General features: G+C 47.0%; 2 protein-coding genes across 2 annotated transcripts in view; one reads left to right on the top strand and one right to left on the bottom strand.

Annotated features, from left to right (window-relative positions):
- The window catches only part of LOC143281041 (cleavage and polyadenylation specificity factor subunit 2-like), a 218510-nt gene that overhangs the window by 99153 nt on the left and 100580 nt on the right, over positions 1–18777 (bottom strand). The window lies entirely within an intron of this gene.
- On the top strand, positions 1703–4762 carry LOC143281650 (uncharacterized). The gene has a single exon (XM_076586898.1). The coding sequence runs from the start codon at positions 2086–2088 to the stop codon at positions 3340–3342; it is 1257 nt and encodes a 418-aa protein (XP_076443013.1). The 5' UTR covers positions 1703–2085; the 3' UTR covers positions 3343–4762.

Genomic DNA, 18777 nt, shown 5'->3' with positions numbered 1-18777 from the left:
TATTTGGGCACATCTGCTTGGAAATGTGCGATCTTGACAGATATGGAGCAGTAGGTAAGAACCTTGTACAGAAAACAAGACATGTAAGAAAGGCTGGCTAGGATGTGCAGAGCACCACAGGGATGTGATCGATGCCATCAAGTCCCGAGGGTCAGGTTGCTCTGATAGGGTCAGACGCCTGGTAAACATCTCTCGGTTAAGTCTGTGGCGTTTCTGTCTTGTGGCCGGTGCTGTGGGGGACAAGGAGCGATGATTACATGTCCACGCCGGCTCAAGAGCTGGGCCGGGGTATGGAGAGAAATCACGGCGCATCTGTTCGCTTCAATGCACCCCATGGATGTAAACACGTCCAGCATCCTTCCACTGTAAGGGTTCAGATGAGGCAGTTGGCTATGCCTTAGTTGTTGCTTCATATATATATATATATATATATATTATCAAAGATCCTTTAATCCTATACACATAGCGTATGTAGGGAGACACAGATATTGAGAGAGAGAGAGAGAGAGAGAGAGAGAGAGAGAGAGAGAGAGAGAGAGAACACGAACAACGTTTTATTCTATAGGCCTTCGGCCCCTTGAAACAAAGTTCTTGAGAGAGAGCGAACGAGCGAGCGAGAGAGAGAAAGAAAGAGAGAGAGAGAGAGAGAGAGAGAGAGAGAGAGAGGGGGAGGAAAAATTGGACCACCTCTATTGACGACTGCATTACATCAAGTTGTGTGAGCTCGCCTGCATGTCGTCTTCCCAATTCCTATGCACATGAAACGTATTTTGCTTTTAGAGGCTTCTTGTTAAAGTGCTGTCTGTTACGTACGAACCATACAATTGTTATAGTGTGCCAGCAGTGTCACCCCCCACCACCCACACTCTGTCCGCCCCCCCCCCCCCCACCCCTCCTTCTTATCTCCCTTCCCGCTCCATCCCAAGTCCAGTCTTTGAGGTTGTGCCGACACCACGCCATCCTCCCCCCTTCCACCCCTCCACCTCCTCACCCCACTCCCTAGTCGGCGCCTTTGGTCCGCGACACCGCGTCACCAGTCCCAGTTGTAGGAACACGTGCGGTTGTGCGACGTCTGCCGCATTTCCCGTGCTGAGCAGAACGTCCCGGGTGGCGGCCTGTCTTTCAAGTCGTTCCCCATCTCCCCGTTCACAAACGCAGCTGACGTAGATGGCAGGACTTCGGAACGAAAACTAGGGAAAATTTATGCTAATGCGAACTTTGATCAAGCCGGCTGCTAACATGCCGAGAGTTGTATTGTCCTGTCTCCCCAATCTCTTTGTGACGTAAACGGGTGAAGTTGTCATCATAGAATGTGTATAGACAAGTGGGTTGAATTGTAGCGAATCAGATCAGTCTGTTGAGTTGGACGAATTGGGATCAAGTAGTGAATCTGTCAGTCATTCACATAGCGTCACTAGGACAAGCAAAGATTGGTTATTTCAGTTAGTTGGGGGAGTGAGTGTTGTAGCTTGAATTAGTACGCATAGTATGTTGTGGGAAGGGATAAAACCAGTCAGCACAGCCAGTTCTGAGCTGTCTCCCAGAAGAACTGACTGACACAGGGTGACTGACTGATCAGTGATGTGAGGAACAAGGAAATCCCTGTTAGGCTGTGTGCTGCTTTAGGTGTAGGGTGAACTTTTACTATGTGCTGCTTATAGGTGCTGCTTATAGGTGCTGCTTCAGGTGTAGGATGATCTTTTTACTGTGCGCTGCTTGTAGGAAGTACTTGAAGTAGGCAGTGTGTGCTGCCTTAGTGTGTGATGCTTTTGCTAAGTAGGGTGAACTGCTTAGTGTGTGTGCTGTATTGTAAAGTAAACACTCTATAAAAACCACTCCATGTGGCCCTGCTATTGATGTGAGGAGAGAGTGAGTGAGTGCATCATTAGTTGATCCTATATCCCCCTGTCTGCTCCCCTCTCTCTCTTTCTATGAGAATCGAACCACAACACACGAACTAAAACAACCAGTTTTTACAACTTGGCGTCGCCGGCAGGATTGGCAGGTAGAGTGATTTACTGACACAAGAGGCAGGTTAAGCAGTTAGGACTTAAGCAGCACACAGCCAGGTAGCACAGCCCAGAGATGACAACCCCAACTACAGTGGCGCAGGAGTTTCCCATGGGGTGGTACGTAGCACCCACACTGCCAGTATTCACTGGTGAGCCAGGCAAGATGTCGGCTGAGGACTTCATCGTGGAGGTGAAGCGGGTCCTGGCTGCATACCCCATGGGAGACGAGATGGCTGCCTACTTTGTCTACAGCCATCTGCAGGGAACCGCACGCAGGGAGCTGATGCTGCGGGACCTGGAGGAGACCAACACCCCAGAGAAGGTGATCAACATTCTGCTGGGGGTGTTCGGTGACGGGCGGCGTGTCACCACACTGCTGTCCACCTTCTTCAGCAGGGAGCAGTTGCCAGAGGAGTCCACCTTGGACTACTCCCATGCTCTGTGCAGCATGGGGAGGATCATCCGGACGAAGAGCACTGGGGCCCTCACCGCTGAGATGCTGAGGGACCACTTCATTGATGGCCTCTGGAACCTCCTGCTGAAAAGGGAGCTGCGCCGCTTAGTGAGGAGGGAGCCACACACCACCTTCATCCAGGCGAGGGATGAAGCCCTGAGACTGCAGCGAGAGATGGAGGAGGACCAACAACAGCAACAGGCCAGGGAAGAGACAGCAAAATTAGGGGACAAACTGTTGCATTTGGAAGAGAGCGTTAGGTCCATGCAGGGGTTAATGTCAGATTTAGTTAGTCAGAGAGATGGGGCTGTGATAGGGAAAGGGGCTGTGGGTAGGAAGAGAAGGAACAGAGGTAGGAAAGGGAAAGGTCAGTCAGTGGTGGGAAATGGGATTTCCCCAAAGGTGGGTAAGGTTCTCCCCAAGGAAAAACACAAAGATTCCCATAATGAGAACCAGAGAGACTTGCCCAATAGTCTCAGGAGGCAGGATCCGAGTCTGAAAGAAAAGACTCCAGTCAGGACAAGGGTTGACTGTGAGGATGATCCTTGCCAGGGTGAATGGGTGCTGCTGCCCATACCACCTGATCCAGGAATTCCTGGTACATGTGCCACAAGGGAGGGCACAGGTGATGGAGACTGCCAGGATGCAGTCAAGTCTCCAGGACGGCCACACAGACCGGTGGTAACTGGTTTGTGTGAGAATGGCACCAGGTCTCATCCGAAGCCTGGGGTGCATAGGACATGTGTAGGTGCCATGGTCCCAGATCAGACTGACAGGGGTGGGAAACTGTCAGGGTCAACCTGTAGGGCTAGGGTTAGCAACAGGGGCAAGGCTAGTCATCCCGCATGGGATAAAATTGTACCTGTAGCCTGCTAGGAGAATACTGGAAATGAGGAAAATTGTGTATGTCATGCTATGTTGTTGTTTTCCTTCATTCCAGGATTTGTGGTTGCTGATGTGTGTGAGCTGGAACTTTGTGTTGATTTTTGCGTTGTGTCGCTCCCTGTTTGATTTTTTTATGTATGCTTTTTTGGGTTATGGTGTTATGTACAGCTTTATCATTTTGAAATGTATTTTTGGTGGTTTCTTTTGTCCTGTATTGTCTTCATTTTCACATGTTTATGTTTTTGCTAATTTTTGGGTTAGAGAACTAATCTCCCCATTAGCATTAATTGATGACGGCAGTCGTCAGCATGTGGTCAGCAGCAATGAGGACATTGCATTCAAAAGCCGGGGGTGGGTGTTATAGTGTGCCAGCAGTGTCACCCCCCACCACCCACACTCTGTCCCCCCCCCCCCCCCACCCCTCCTTCTTATCTCCCTTCCCGCTCCATCCCAAGTCCAGTCTTTGAGGTTGTGCCGACACCACGCCATCCTCCCCCCTTCCACCCCTCCACCTCCTCACCCCACTCCCTAGTCGGCGCCTTTGGTCCGCGACACCGCGTCACCAGTCCCAGTTGTAGGAACACGTGCGGTTGTGCGACGTCTGCCGCATTTCCCGTGCTGAGCAGAACGTCCCGGGTGGCGGCCTGTCTTTCAAGTCGTTCCCCATCTCCCCGTTCACAAACGCAGCTGACGTAGATGGCAGGACTTCGGAACGAAAACTAGGGAAAATTTATGCTAATGCGAACTTTGATCAAGCCGGCTGCTAACATGCCGAGAGTTGTATTGTCCTGTCTCCCCAATCTCTTTGTGACGTAAACGGGTGAAGTTGTCATCATAGAATGTGTATAGACAAGTGGGTTGAATTGTAGCGAATCAGATCAGTCTGTTGAGTTGGACGAATTGGGATCAAGTAGTGAATCTGTCAGTCATTCACATAGCGTCACTAGGACAAGCAAAGATTGGTTATTTCAGTTAGTTGGGGGAGTGAGTGTTGTAGCTTGAATTAGTACGCATAGTATGTTGTGGGAAGGGATAAAACCAGTCAGCACAGCCAGTTCTGAGCTGTCTCCCAGAAGAACTGACTGACACAGGGTGACTGACTGATCAGTGATGTGAGGAACAAGGAAATCCCTGTTAGGCTGTGTGCTGCTTTAGGTGTAGGGTGAACTTTTACTATGTGCTGCTTATAGGTGCTGCTTATAGGTGCTGCTTCAGGTGTAGGATGATCTTTTTACTGTGCGCTGCTTGTAGGAAGTACTTGAAGTAGGCAGTGTGTGCTGCCTTAGTGTGTGATGCTTTTGCTAAGTAGGGTGAACTGCTTAGTGTGTGTGCTGTATTGTAAAGTAAACACTCTATAAAAACCACTCCATGTGGCCCTGCTATTGATGTGAGGAGAGAGTGAGTGAGTGCATGATTAGTTGATCCTATATCCCCCTGTCTGCTCCCCTCTCTCTCTTTCTATGAGAATCGAACCACAACACACGAACTAAAACAACCAGTTTTTACACAATATTTCCTGATATTCCCAGAAAGCATGTCAGTACTTCTATATTTCGTCACAAGAAGTTTGCATTGAAGAAAAAAAAAGTCTGCGCACACACACACACACACACACACACGGCATAACACACACACACACACACACACACACAAACACACACATACACACAACATAACACACACACACACACACACATATATATATATATATTCTATATATGTGTGTATATTTGTTCAAATATAATCATATACATCTATAAACATACGTACGTCATTCTAAATCTATTTATACATCAATCAAACAATCAATCTATCTATCTATTCATCCCGGAGCTTGTGGAAGAAATGCGGTGGAGTGAACATTCCCCTGTCGAATTTGGAGAAGAACATCATCATCGTTTAGCTGATGAGCATGTCAGCCACTTGGCCATAGCACCCGCCTCGGAGTGCCTGGGTGACTCCTTGACGAGGAAGAAGTCACTGAGCGGGGGCGGAGGGGGTGTGGGAGGTGTGGGGGGGTATGGGGAGGGAGGATAACTGGGAAACGGAGAGACTGAGAGAGAAGGCGTGGACCCGTAGGAAAAAAAACCGTTTAGAGCTTGTTAACAGACTGTCAACTAAACGAGGTAGGAACTCAAGCTAAAAACAACAACAAAACAAGGGGAAAAAAACCAAAACAAAAGCAAAAACAAACAAAAACAAAACAAAACAAAAAAACCCGCTCGTTTTCTCTTGTTCATCGTGATGGCCTGACTAAGCGCGTTGGGTTACGCTGCTGGTCAGGCATCTGCTTGGCAGATGTGGTGTAGCGTATATGGATTTGTCCGAACGCAGTGACGCCTCCTTGAGCTACTGATACTGAAACTGAAACTCATCGTGGTGGTCCCCAGTATTATTTTTCTTTTCTTGCTTTCTGCTCTGTGTGTGTGTGTGTGTGTGTGTGTGTGTGTGTGTGTGTGTGTGTGTGTGTGTGTGTGTGTGTGTATGTCCCTCTCTCTTTTTCGAACACATACAAATTATCTCTTTATCTATCTCTCCCTCTCTCTCAAGTACACACACATTCTCTCTTTCTCATTCACACTTTCATGCACGTGCGCACATACATACAAACACAGGCACGCACACACACGCGCGCGCGCGCACACACACACAGAACCACACTACTGCCTTCCTTCTGTCGAACACCATTACGCAATGAAGGCCTAACTTTTCTTCCTTTTTGAAATCATTTTAGTGAATAGACATTAGTTCACACACACACACTCTCTCTCTCCCCCCCCCTCTCTCTCTCTGTCTCTCTCTCTCTCGCGCACACACACACACACACACAACAGCCACTCCGAAACCATCTCACTCTCAGCCCAAACGTTTCAACACGACTGCTGGGAGTGATGTCGCCACAGCCAAGCCCCACATCAGGCACGCTGCACTGCGCAGGGCTACTTTTTCTCGTTCAGCCATGCGCTAGAAGGAATTCAGTCGAGGGGTGTGGAGAGTGGGGACACAAGAAGCTAAGACTCGGAAACAGCGACAGGGTGAGGGTTTGAAGTTCAGAACAAAGATCACTTGAAGAGCAGCACGAGATCCCTAAAACTCTTATTCCCATCTCGATCTGAATTCGCACTGCTTGGTCGCAGCTAACTCACCTCAAGTGAACATACGTACAGCTAATTCGTCACAAAGGAATTTACTTTCCGGTTCGAGTCATGCGTCTGACACTCCTCTGGTGACATGATAAGAAAGTGTTGGTAAGTAATCTTTAAGTTCAAGCAGCAAAGAAGAAGAAGACGACGAAGAGAAGAAGAAGAAGAAGAAAAAGAAGAAGAACAGCAACAATAACAACAACAAAAACAATAATGGGCATCTACAATGCGTTCTAACTCCTTCGAACAGGGGCCCAGAACGCTAACAATTATCATCAAAAGAAGAGAAAAACAAAAAAGGTCACAAGTGAATTTACAAACCACGCGTCAGACACAGATATATTACAAGAGAGAAATTCACCACTTGTTCTAAAACCACGCAGCAGCTAAATTATCACTATCAGCTTGAATTAGTCCCTTGCGGACGGCTAAACTTTTTTTTTTTTTTTAAAGGAACATGACTTGAAATTATCTAAAGTGATTTTACTACTGTTTCCAAATCCCGTTAGGCGGGTCATGAACAGGTTTTGACAGACAGCTAAATCATTGGGAGAGAGAGAGAGAGGGGTGGGTGGGTGGAAGGTATGTAGAGAGGGAGCCATTTATAATTAGGAAAATGCACCTTTATTTTTCTTTTCTTTTCTTTTATTTTTTTAAGAGGATAATGATATCGAAACGAGTTATAAAGCCTTGCAGATTGGTTCTAAATCTCACGAAACAGTTTAAAGTTGGCTAACATCGTTTAATGTAGCCCGACAGAAGCATAGCTAAAGCCTGACCTTCATTGCTTAATGTCATCCGACAGAAGAACAACTAAAGGCAGGCAACAGTTAGAGAGAGAGAGAGAGAGAGAGAGAGAGAGGGGGAGGGGGGGGAGGGGAAGGGAGGGAGGGGGGTAAGGGAAAGGGGAAGCTATCCGCAATATGTTTTCTTCTTCTTCTACAGCTTCTGCCACGTTCGTGAGCTGCAGCACCCACATTAACCTCCGCCGTTTAGACAGCTATACTCCGGGTTCGGGTGCGGAAGGTGTGTGTGTTTGGGGGGGGGGGGGGAAGTAGGGGGGGGGATCTAAGAGGCTGAACTACTCCTTCCCCACAACCCCTCCACCAACCAGATCATGTCTTGGAAACATGCACAGCCAAGCGCTGTGAACACGACTATTACGCTGTGATCACGGCCATTATCACGCCCGAAGACGACGACGATTCATCCCTCTTATCGTGGCCTGGCCTTACACTGCAGAGTTCCAACGCCTCAAGGTGACGGGCTCTATCACGTTTACACGCTATCCCTTCACACATGATCATCTGCATCCAATGTTATCCAGTGTCAACATGACCTGCGACTTCACCTCACTGCACCCATCTGCCCTGTCCTCTCCTCACACCCCGCCATTCACACCACGCGTGAAACACCCTGACCGGGTTAATCACTGTTGTCGATGAGCTGCAAACGTGGTTAACTGTGGCTGAGCAAAGAAGGGTGCAGCGACTGCGGATTTGAACCAGCACCCAGCGACAGCAATCTGATATAACTGGAGGGAAGCAGGGTTCTTAATATGACTTACAACGGGAGAAAAAAAAAAAAAAAAAAAAGAAGAAGAAGAAGAAGTAGTAGTAATAACTCACAGCTTCTCTGATACCTTTTTGCCCTTTTCAGCCACACTGACCGCTGGGACTAAGATGCAATTTCTCCCCCCCCCTTCCCTCTTTCTCTCCCTCCCCACCACGACCCATCCCCCAGCCTATCTCTTTCTCTCTCCTTCCCCCTTCCCTCCCCATTCACAATAGTTCTCTGAGGACGTGCTAGGGCTTTTCCAAAGACATCGCAGATATAACAATAATTTCTTCTTTTTTTTTCTTCTTCTGAAATTCCATCATCAAACTATTTTTCGAGCGCCTTTCTCCGCTTGTCCCAGAAGACTGGATCATGCAATCACCTTTAGCTGTTTGAAACTCTCTTCATAAACGGGTGGCTTGTTGAAGAGAGAGAGAGAGAGAGAGAGAGAGAGAGAGAGAGAGAGAGAGAGAGAGAGAGAGAGAGAGAGATGGGCGTAGGGGGAGAGACAGAAAGAGACAAAGAGAGGGAGAGATGAATTCACAATAGATTGCCCGTCAGACAACGTCACGACACTGGTGAGTTTCAAAAGAGAAAGTTTAGAACTTTAGAAATATTATCCCGAAATGATGGGCATTTTCAACAGACTGAGCTGAAAATAGAACCGCCTATTCTTCCAGTCACAAAGATCTTTATTGTATCTACGTGTGTGCATGTACGTGCGTGTGCATGCGTAGGTACGTGAGTGAGTGAGTGTGCCAAATCAAAATGATCATTACTTAGGGTAAAAGAATAACCTTATTCAGCTTTTTTACATCCTGTCCTCAGAAACCCCCCCCGAAAAAATGAAATAAAAACAGAGAAAAATGGGGAGTGTGGAGAAGGAAAGCATTACATGAAAATCAGCCATTAGCAACGCACAAGAAATTCTGTCCGAATACACGCGCAAATAGCAAAAACAACAACCCCCCTCCCCCCACTCCCCCCCCCCCCTCCCAAAAAAAACCCCAACAAAACAAAACAAAAAAACCAAAAAAAACATACGTGATACCGACACAATCATAACATACAAAAGCAACGTCCTTACATCATTAGTTTCATAATTTAGGATAAGACAGAGCGAGGATGAGAGAGAGACAGACAGAGAGACAGAGACAGAGAGAGGGAGGGAGAGATGACAATCACAGGCAGCTAACAGCTAAGGTGCGTGTGCGTGTGTGTGTGTGTGTGTGTGTGCATTGCTCGGCAATGTGGCTGATTCTAATCTCTCTAATCTGTGTCTGCATTTTTGTTGGGCAATAGCAGTAAGAGAATATCATCCATGAGTATAACCTAATCTATGGATGGAGAGAACGATATAGATAGAAAGACACATATACATGACACACACACACACACACACACAGATATATATATATATATATATATATATATAGAGAGAGAGAGAGAGAGAGAGAGAGAGAGAGAATATACATAGAGAGAGGGGGACAGGAACAGACACAAAAAGAGAGAAATGGTACCCTCTTGCCTCACAGACATACAAACACCCGCACACAACTTGTATGATAACTCCAGGCCATACACTGGCCACAGTGAAACGGAAATGCAATCTGAACAGGCATTTCTGGAGCTTCCCGCTTTTTCCACCAGGAATGGTCGTGTGACTTTTCCTCCTCACCTTATAACCTGTTAACACCGCCTCTGCACAACAGAACCCAAACAAAAGCATTCCCCATACTAGGAGTGCGGCTTGATATCAAAACACGCAGATTTCCATTTCCTCCAGAGACTTCCGTGTTTCCGGTGCGGTGAACGGTTTCTGGTTTCTTCTCTTGTCTGGAGCCAAACGATGCCCGCTTACACTGGCATCCGTCCCCATTCCCCTCGCCCCTACACACACACACACACACACACACTCACACACACACACACAATAATAATAATAATAATGGTATTTATATAGCGCTGAATCTTGTGCATAGACAAATCAAAGCGCTTTCGCACCAGTCATTCACACGCATGCATAACTCTAAAACTGGAAAAACTGAAGACAAGGAAGAGGCAGAGAAGGAAGGCTATTTTGGGAAGAGGTGGGTGTTAAGGCCAGGCTTGAAAGAACTGAGTGTGGAGACTTGACGAAGCGAAAGAGGAAGTTCATTCCAATTGCAAGGTCCAGAGACAGAGAAAGAACGGCGGCCAACAGTCGAGAGTTTGAATCTGGGTATGCGTAAACACACACACACACACACATAAACATTTTCTCTGTTTCTCTGTCTGTCTGTCTGTTCTCTTCGGTTCCAGGCACACAGCTAGGGACTGCACCTTCTGATGGTGTGTGCTGGTCAGACGGACGTGATGACCATCCGATGTGAAGGAGCCTACTTTCGGACAGTCAGCCCGCCACAGACAGAGAAAATCGGCGTGCATTCCGCTGTCGCTGTCGGCTGTTGTCACTGTCAACTCCCCCGGGGTCATTACTTGGGTACGGCGGGGGAGTGGGGGCTGGGGGGGAGGGTTACAGGACATTAGCCACAAGCTGCTGGGGTAGTGAAGACTCCTGCGCGCGCGCGCGCGCGCGCGCGTGTGTGTGTGTGTGTGTGTGTGTGTGTGTGTGTGTGTGTGTGTGTGTGTGTGTGTGTGTGTGTGTGTGTGTGTGTGTGTGTGTGCGAACGTGCATGCGTGCGTGCAAGGGAATGTTGACGAGTCCTGACTGATCAATATGTCGTCTGTATTTTTGCTGGGGGAAAATGTAAATGATGATTTCCAAGGTTATCATTTGCATGTCCTTTCTCCGCCCCCCCCCCACCCCCCTTTAATTTCTTTCTTATCTCATTATATGATTTTGAGACGATCAGATTGACTGCCACATATATGCCAGTCATACAAAACACAGTGTTTTTACACGTGAGTGCGCACAGAGAGAGAGAGAGAGAGAGAGAGAGAGAGAGAGAGAGAGAGAGAGACAGACAGACAGACAGACAGACAGACAGAGAAAAAATTGACATCCATACCTCCTTGCTTTATTCAAACACCCCCCACACCCACATGCACGCACAATAAATCTGGGCTTTGCGCTTGCGAGAGGGTAACGAAAGCACAGAGAAACGGAAATGGAATTATAATGGCCATTTTTGGGTCTCTTCCGATTTTTCATCAGGAAGATCGGAGTGACTGTATTTTAAAGCTGAAAACACAGCCTTTCCACAACAACAGCAACAATAAAATTCTTTTGATACTGTAAATGGATATCAGCAACATACATATTTTTTTATCCCCTCTAAAGATTTGCATTTCCATATTCCTGGTCGTGATCGCATTCTCCTTTCTTCCTTTGTCGCTTTTCTTCTGCGGTGGCAACGATGCCCGTCCTGATTCACTGCAGACGATAATCTGCCCCACCCCCTTCTCCTTTCCACCCTTCTCTCCCGCCACTAACCCTCCACCCTTACATTACCCCACCACCCACCCACCCAGCCAGCCTTCTCTCTGGTGCCAGACACAGTTACGATCCCTCCCTCTGATGCTGTTCTCTCTCCCTTTAGTCTGATGACCATCTGATGTGAAGCAACGTACTTTCGAACGGTCTGCAAGCGATAGAGCAAATCAACGTCAGCGTTGGCTGTTGTCACTGACAACTCTGTGGCTCCTCAAACCTTGGTTGGGGTGGGCTGGCTACAGGACATAAACCACAAGCTGCTGGGAAAAAGTGAGAGGAAAAGATTGCACGGGGGCGGGGTGTGTGTGTGTGATTGTGTGTATGTGTGTGTGTGTGTGTATGTGTGTGTGCGCGCGCAAATATATATATATGAGAGATGAGAGAGAGAGAGACAGAGAGAGTGGGGGGGGGGGGGGGGGGGGGGGGGGGGGGTGGGCGGGGGGCGGAAGGGGGGGGGCGCATGCAACTCTAATATTTGTGTTGTGGATGAGTGACACATAATGTCTGCCACACACACGGACACAAACAAGCACACACACGCACGCGCGCGCGCACACACACACACACTATCTCTCGCAAGTACAATAAATCAAACAGCCAGACTGGCCAGTGTATAGCGAGTGCGCTGAGGGAGCATTAATGGTTTGTTGTTGTTTTTTTTCTCTATTAATCTTTAAATTTTTTCTTTTTTTTATACATATAACAAAAAAGAAAGAAAAAAGAAACGCAAAAAATCGCTCACCGAAAGCTGGCTATCATACCACGCACATTTCTTTCTTTTTCCTTGATAGATTTCCATATCTCTGGTTATAACCCTTTTCATGTTTTCTTCTTCATACCCTTCCTTCTCTTCTAGAGCCTATTGTCTGGCTGCAACCACGCCCGCCTCATAGCAAACAACCACACACCCCTATCACCCCAAGCTTCGCTCCCCCCCCCCTCCCCCACCATCTCTGTCTCTCTCTCTTTCCCCTCTCTTTCGCTATTCTCGCTAGTTCCATCCACAGTTACATATTCCCCTTCTGATACTGACAACCACCCACACCTATCACCCCATCCCTTCTCCCAACACCCCCTCTCTCTGGCGCCATTTTCGCTAGTTCCAGACTCAAGTTACGATTCCCCCCTTCCTGATACTGAGCTGGCCACTCCCAAACCTGACGAGCATCAACTATGAAGGAACCCGCTTTGGGGCGGGACAGCCAGCAGACTAAACTGAGCAAACCAGCGTCAGCGTTCACCATCGGCTGTTCTCACTGTCAACGACTTCCAACCACCCTTTACTTCTGGGTAGAGGACGCTTTCAGGACATAAACCACAAGCTGCTGGCTGGGGAACTTTAAACGATACGAGAGAGAGAGAGAGAGAGAGAGAGAGAGAGAGACAGACAGACAGACAGACAGACAGACAGAGAAACTGCACGCGCCTTTCTGGTCGCTGTGTGAGAAGCGGAAGAAGAACGGCTGGGACAAAAGTGTGAAAACTGTCGTGCTCAGAAAGGCTCATTAGTTCCCATCACATACCTGCTGAGATCCTTTTATCTCACCCTTGACAGCTCTGGAGTGGAGTGGAGTGGAGTGGAGTGTGTGTGTGAGTGTGTGTGTGTGTGTGTGTGTGTGTGTGTGTGTGTGTGCGTGCGCGCGTGCGTGAGAAGAGGGAGGGAGGGGGGCAAAGAGTGAAAGATCGAGAAATCAGGCATCCTGACAAGACAAAGATGAGAAACAGACTAACACACACACAGACAGACAACCGGCACATGGTCGTAAACTGAATAGAGGACAATGGAGAATAGAACAACTGGGAACAGAAAGGGAGGGGTATGGGGCGAAACGGGTGTGTGTGTGTGTGCGTGTGTGCGGGACGGGGGGACGGGTGTGTGTGGGGGGATTGGGCATGGTCGCGGCAGGAATCACACATACTTGACACACCGCTGAGACAGAAAGTCACATAACTCCCATGAAGAGCTCGTTTGGGTCCCTGCAGCTGCCGTTGGTGGTGGTGGTGGTGATGGTGATGGTGATTCGCTCCTTCACTTGCGTCACTAGCTGGCAACGCTTTCTAATGGATTGCGATGCACACACACACACACACACACAAATACACGCACACACAAACATGCCACCACCACCACCAACAACAACGACACAAAACAACTCAAAACAACAGAAATTCCCCGGACACCCGTTTCGTCCTCGGTATCCCACAGTTGGGCAGCTCTAATCAGGTCCCCCATGACATACAGCACTCCCATACATCTCCCCCTTCCAGCACACACACACACACAGAGCTGTGCTCAGGCAAGGGGGAAGGGGAGAGGGCGAGGGGCGGAGAGGAGGGGGGTGGGCAAAGTATACTGACTTCAGCAAGGGATTTCGATATGAAAGTCGTCGCCGATATATTATTTATGCGTGCGAGCGTGCGTGCATGCGTGCGTACGTGTGCGTGTGTTCAACTTTCCTCTGCGTGTGTGTGTGAGATGTGTGTGTGTGTGTGTGTGTGTGTGTGTGTGTGTGTGCGTGTGTATGTGCGCGCGCGTGTGTGTGTGTGATATCTCTGTGTGTATGTCTGTATGTCTGCCTCCCGCCCCCCCACCCCCTCCCCTGTCTCTCTCCCTCATATTCCGAACTAGAAAAGGGTTGCTATTGGGGGGAGCCGTAACGTGTGTGCGCGCGAGTCCAAAGAAAATGATTGTTGTTCAAGGTGCTCAGAAAAGAAAAGTATACACATATAAAAAAATGAGCGAAGATGAAATGCTTTGATCATTAAAGCCCACAGGATATTTTTTCACTGTCATCATCAAAAATTGATGCTCTACGCGTAGAGCATTTTATGTATTTTTTTATACTGCATACAAAGAAATTTAATTTTCTAAAAATCATTTCTGCTCTAACAATCGTTTTTATCTGCTGCGTCCAGAGCATTTTACTTAATCATTTCTGCTCAAAGAAGTCGGTTCAAAAACGTATAATTTCTGCCGAGAGAGATTAGAATTTTTATGGTGGGAGATATCGTGTTTATAAGAAGTGCCCAGCAAAAGCGGTTTTTATCATTTGTGGTTTGAACAAGAAAATTTCCAGTGGTCAAAGGTCATGGCCATAATGAGATGAGAATACGTTTTTAGTGTTAACAGCAACATTTTTTTTTTTTTTTTAACCCTGATTGAATCAATGATGAACATGTTCAGAATGGATCAATTGCTCACGGCATGAATCGAATATATAAATGTTGCTGTGTATATTCAGAAATATATATATATAGATATATGTATGTATGTATGTATGTATATCTTGTAGTTTACTTCCTAGTTACTTATTCCTTTTCCTTGAAAACAAGTTTCTGCTTTACTTTAGATGGTGTTTGGCAGGACACACACCCACAACATGAAACAGTCCTACAGAAAGAAGAAAAGACAAAGGTGTGTGGGTGTGTTCATTCAGCGACGTTTATCGAAGGGCATTGCCATTCATGGAACTGTTTCCACCCGTTCACATCAGACAGACAGCGGACAACAGATTGCTTCATTTCAGTCTGCCAAGGGATTGGTACCAAGGGAAAGTTGTCTTCGTGAGCGGCATGAACTAAACACAAACATAATTAATTTTTGTATTTGTATTTCTTTTCATCACAACAGATTTCTCTGTGTGAAATCCCAAGGGAAAGCGCGTCGCTACACTACAGCGCCACCCATTTTTTTTGGTATTTTTCCCTGCGTGCAGTTTTATTTGTTTTTCCAGTCGAAGTGGATTTTTCTACAGAATTTTGCCAGGAACAACCCTTTTGTTACCGTGGGTTCTTTTACGTGCGCTAAGTGCATGCTGCACACGGGACCTCAGTTTATCGTCTCATCCGAATGACTAGCGTCTAGACCACCACTCAAGGTCTAGTGGAGGGGGAGAAAATATCGGCGGCTGAGCCTGATTCGAACCAGCGCGCTCAGATTCTCTCGCTTCCTATGCGGACGCGTTACCTCTAGGCCATCACTCCACTTATTATCAAAACATGTAAAAATGATAAATCACCAGGCACACGCATAGACAAACACACACGCGCACGCATATACTTACTCATACGCATATACGCACACGGACATGTTAACACCAACACACACATTACCCGAAACATGCAATCTCTATTTTTTCCCGTCTCTCCATCGTTCCATCAGTTTGTCCCCACTCGCCGTCTCTTGCACTCCCGCCCCTCCCCCTCCCCCTTTTTGTTCTGCTTTGGATTCCAGCCCCAGCTCTCCTGACCACCTTTCTCTCCCACCCATAATGTCGGCACTTGAATAATTGCCTTCGTCAGCCAACGCCTGCAGAACAAGCCAAAGAAAATCATTGTTGAAAGGAAGAAAAAACAACAACTAGCAACTGTCCGAAATATAAATATCTCATGAGATAAAATCGGAGCAGCTTTCAAACATTTCAAAACACACGCACGCACGTGGATATACACAGCCTGGATCAATACGTCCTGGCATTCTTTCCCCTCTCACGCAACATACACACATACGCGCGCGCGCGCGAAAACGCACACCCACGCGCGCACGATGACAGGAAAATACATTTTCAACAACAACAACAACAAAAGAAAAAGAAAAGAAAAAAAAAAGAAAAAAAAAAAAAAGAAAAAAGAAAAAAAAAAGCGCACCATCACAAACTGACACACAAACAACAACACCACACACACACATACACACCCATTCCATAAACACTATGAACTGTCACGCATACGGGATATCCTTGTTTCACCACCTCTTGTTCTTCCATCAACCACCCCCACCCCCTAAAAAAAAAAAAAAAAAAATCATCATCTATTGTCATGAGCCGGTGGGACAGCCTGGCCCTGAGGTCAAAACGAACTGAAAGTGGACAAAAACGAGTTCTTTTTCGTCTTGCGGGTCTTTGAACATATTCCGGGAAGAGAGCAGCTGGAAAAGCTGATTAACCGGAAAGGAAGGAAGGGTGTCGCACGGTACTCTTACCCTTCGGCCAACACGTGAGTGATGTAAGAGATGCAATGGAAGGAAGGAAGGAAGCTGGCTACCGATGACCCTTTTTTTGAATAATGTCGTCGAGATCAGCTTTCTCCTGATTCGCACTCTCAAGTCTGATACATAAAGAGAGAAACTCAACATCCCATGAGACGATACTGTACATCACAAGAATCTTATTATACATGTATGTACGTCCTTTTCCATTCTTTTTGTCTGTCTGTCTCTCCCTCTATCACTCTCGCAGACACACACAGATATGCAAATACACACACACACGCACACATGCGCGCGCGCAACATTCATACAGACACGCGCTCGCTCGCTCCGGACCCAGTGATATCATGTTCCCGTTTTGGAATAAAAAACAGAAGACGAAAAAAAGGAACACAGAAATACATCAAGTTGTGATCAAGCTAATGCACCCCAATGACCAGGCGATCAGCGCTTTAGGAGTCGTTCCCCAAGTCCCGAGCGTGACAAAGGATTGCTCGCTTAACTGCGTTCAGTTTCCATCCCATCACAACGAATTGGAACCGTGTTCTGTTCACTTCTGACCCCTAAAACGATGGACACAGGACCTTCAGGGTGGACACCCAGTTCCGCTGAGGTGGGCTGCACGAGCAAACTTAGCGCTAGGTTCGCTTGTCGTTAAGAATGTTCCCAACTTCTTCTATGAACTGAGGAACATCCTTAACTCCGAGAAAAGTTCGCGCTGCAAAGATCACCTCACGCCCTGGTGTGCGACCGACACGAGTCCATGCAGTGTGAACATCACATTTTAGTCAACTACGAAACGTTACAATAAGTTTCACTCGACGTGAAAATCGAAATACCTTCGAGAAATAAAAACCAGAAAGGGACTTTGTTCCAGATTAAAGTCAACCGGGTTACATTACATTCCGGTATTTTTAACGTCAGCAATAAAAAAGAGTCGAGAGAAAAATAAGAAAACGAGTTTGGTTCCATGTTAGAAAAAAAAAAATCGTGTGCATATCCAATAGCTGTCGAACCATCAACAGTCGGATGGCAAAGACTTCCAGTTTTAAATGGTTCCAACGGGACTATTATGCTCGAGGTCCCAGACACTGGCACTTCCAGGCAGACCTGTGATCTCTGGGGCTCTGATGGGGGCAGAAAAGTGACTCCTAATCGGGTCAGTCATAGTAACACGCACAAAACTGAAAACAACAACACGCCATCACTTTTCAGACCAGCAAAATATGCGCCAGTAATGAACACAACCAGTATACAGCATCTTATAATTTTAAAGGACACCAGAACACGAATCAATAATCGTTATACTACCTTCCCCCACAAGAAAACGGTACAGAGCAAATACCGATTTGTAAACCGAAATATTCCCCCTTTTATAACCGGTTCTGGTCTACACACTGTACATCTAGGCACAGCATCGGTGTCCTTGTATCCGAAGAACAGCTAAAGACAGCCAACAAAGCCCAGGGATCTTTAGGAGATTCGATCCACCGCTTATTGAGGCCGAAGTAGGTCAGTGCACGCCGAGACTAACAATTAACCCTGGGGCTCGCACACACCCACGTTCCCTCTCTCTCTCTCTCTCTCTATATATATATATATATATATAACACATACACACAAACACAGACCAGATACGTATCACCATAAGAACACAGTATGTGCGCTCTCATGTTTGCATGCACAGAGAGCAAAAGGAAGACAGAAAATATGAAGAAGGCAGGAAGAGGAGGAGGAGAGGAGAGACAGATACAGACAAATACAGAGCGACAGGTTTGGTTTTTAACTGGAAACCTCTGACCCATTATAATTTGGTTCAAAAAGTACAAAAACGTGAAATGTTCCTAAATAGAGAGAGAGAAAAGAGAGAGAAGGGGAATCGGGGAGGGGGGGGGGGGGAGGTAGGGGAGAAACAATGCATTCTGATTTCGTGCTCTCCACGGGATAAAAGGCCGGAAACCCCGCACCACCCACGTAAAAATAGATCATTGTTGAGGCAAGAAACACAAACACCATACAGAGACATTATTTGCGAACCAACCGATTGCCAACTGTCACTTGGGCATTGAACGAAACGTGGTCAAACCGAACACGTGCGAACCGGAACACACACACACACATACATATACACAAACAACAACAACAAAACACACACACACACACACACACACACAAAACAACAAGAAAACAATATAGATGCATAAATGAATAAAGAAATAAATAAAATCACACACACACACGCGCACGCACACACACACACACACACACACGCACACACACAGAGACTGTTGCAAGACACACGT

This window comes from Babylonia areolata, chromosome 4, assembly GCF_041734735.1.
Source record: "Babylonia areolata isolate BAREFJ2019XMU chromosome 4, ASM4173473v1, whole genome shotgun sequence".
In the NCBI taxonomy this organism is placed as follows: domain Eukaryota; kingdom Metazoa; phylum Mollusca; class Gastropoda; order Neogastropoda; family Buccinidae; genus Babylonia; species Babylonia areolata.
This window is presented reverse-complemented; position numbering and strand designations above follow the sequence as displayed.

Coding starts and splice junctions, on each gene's coding strand:
- LOC143281650 (XM_076586898.1), top strand. CDS start 2,086: ATGACAACCCCAACTACAGTGGCGCAGGAGTTTCCCATGGGGTGGTAC.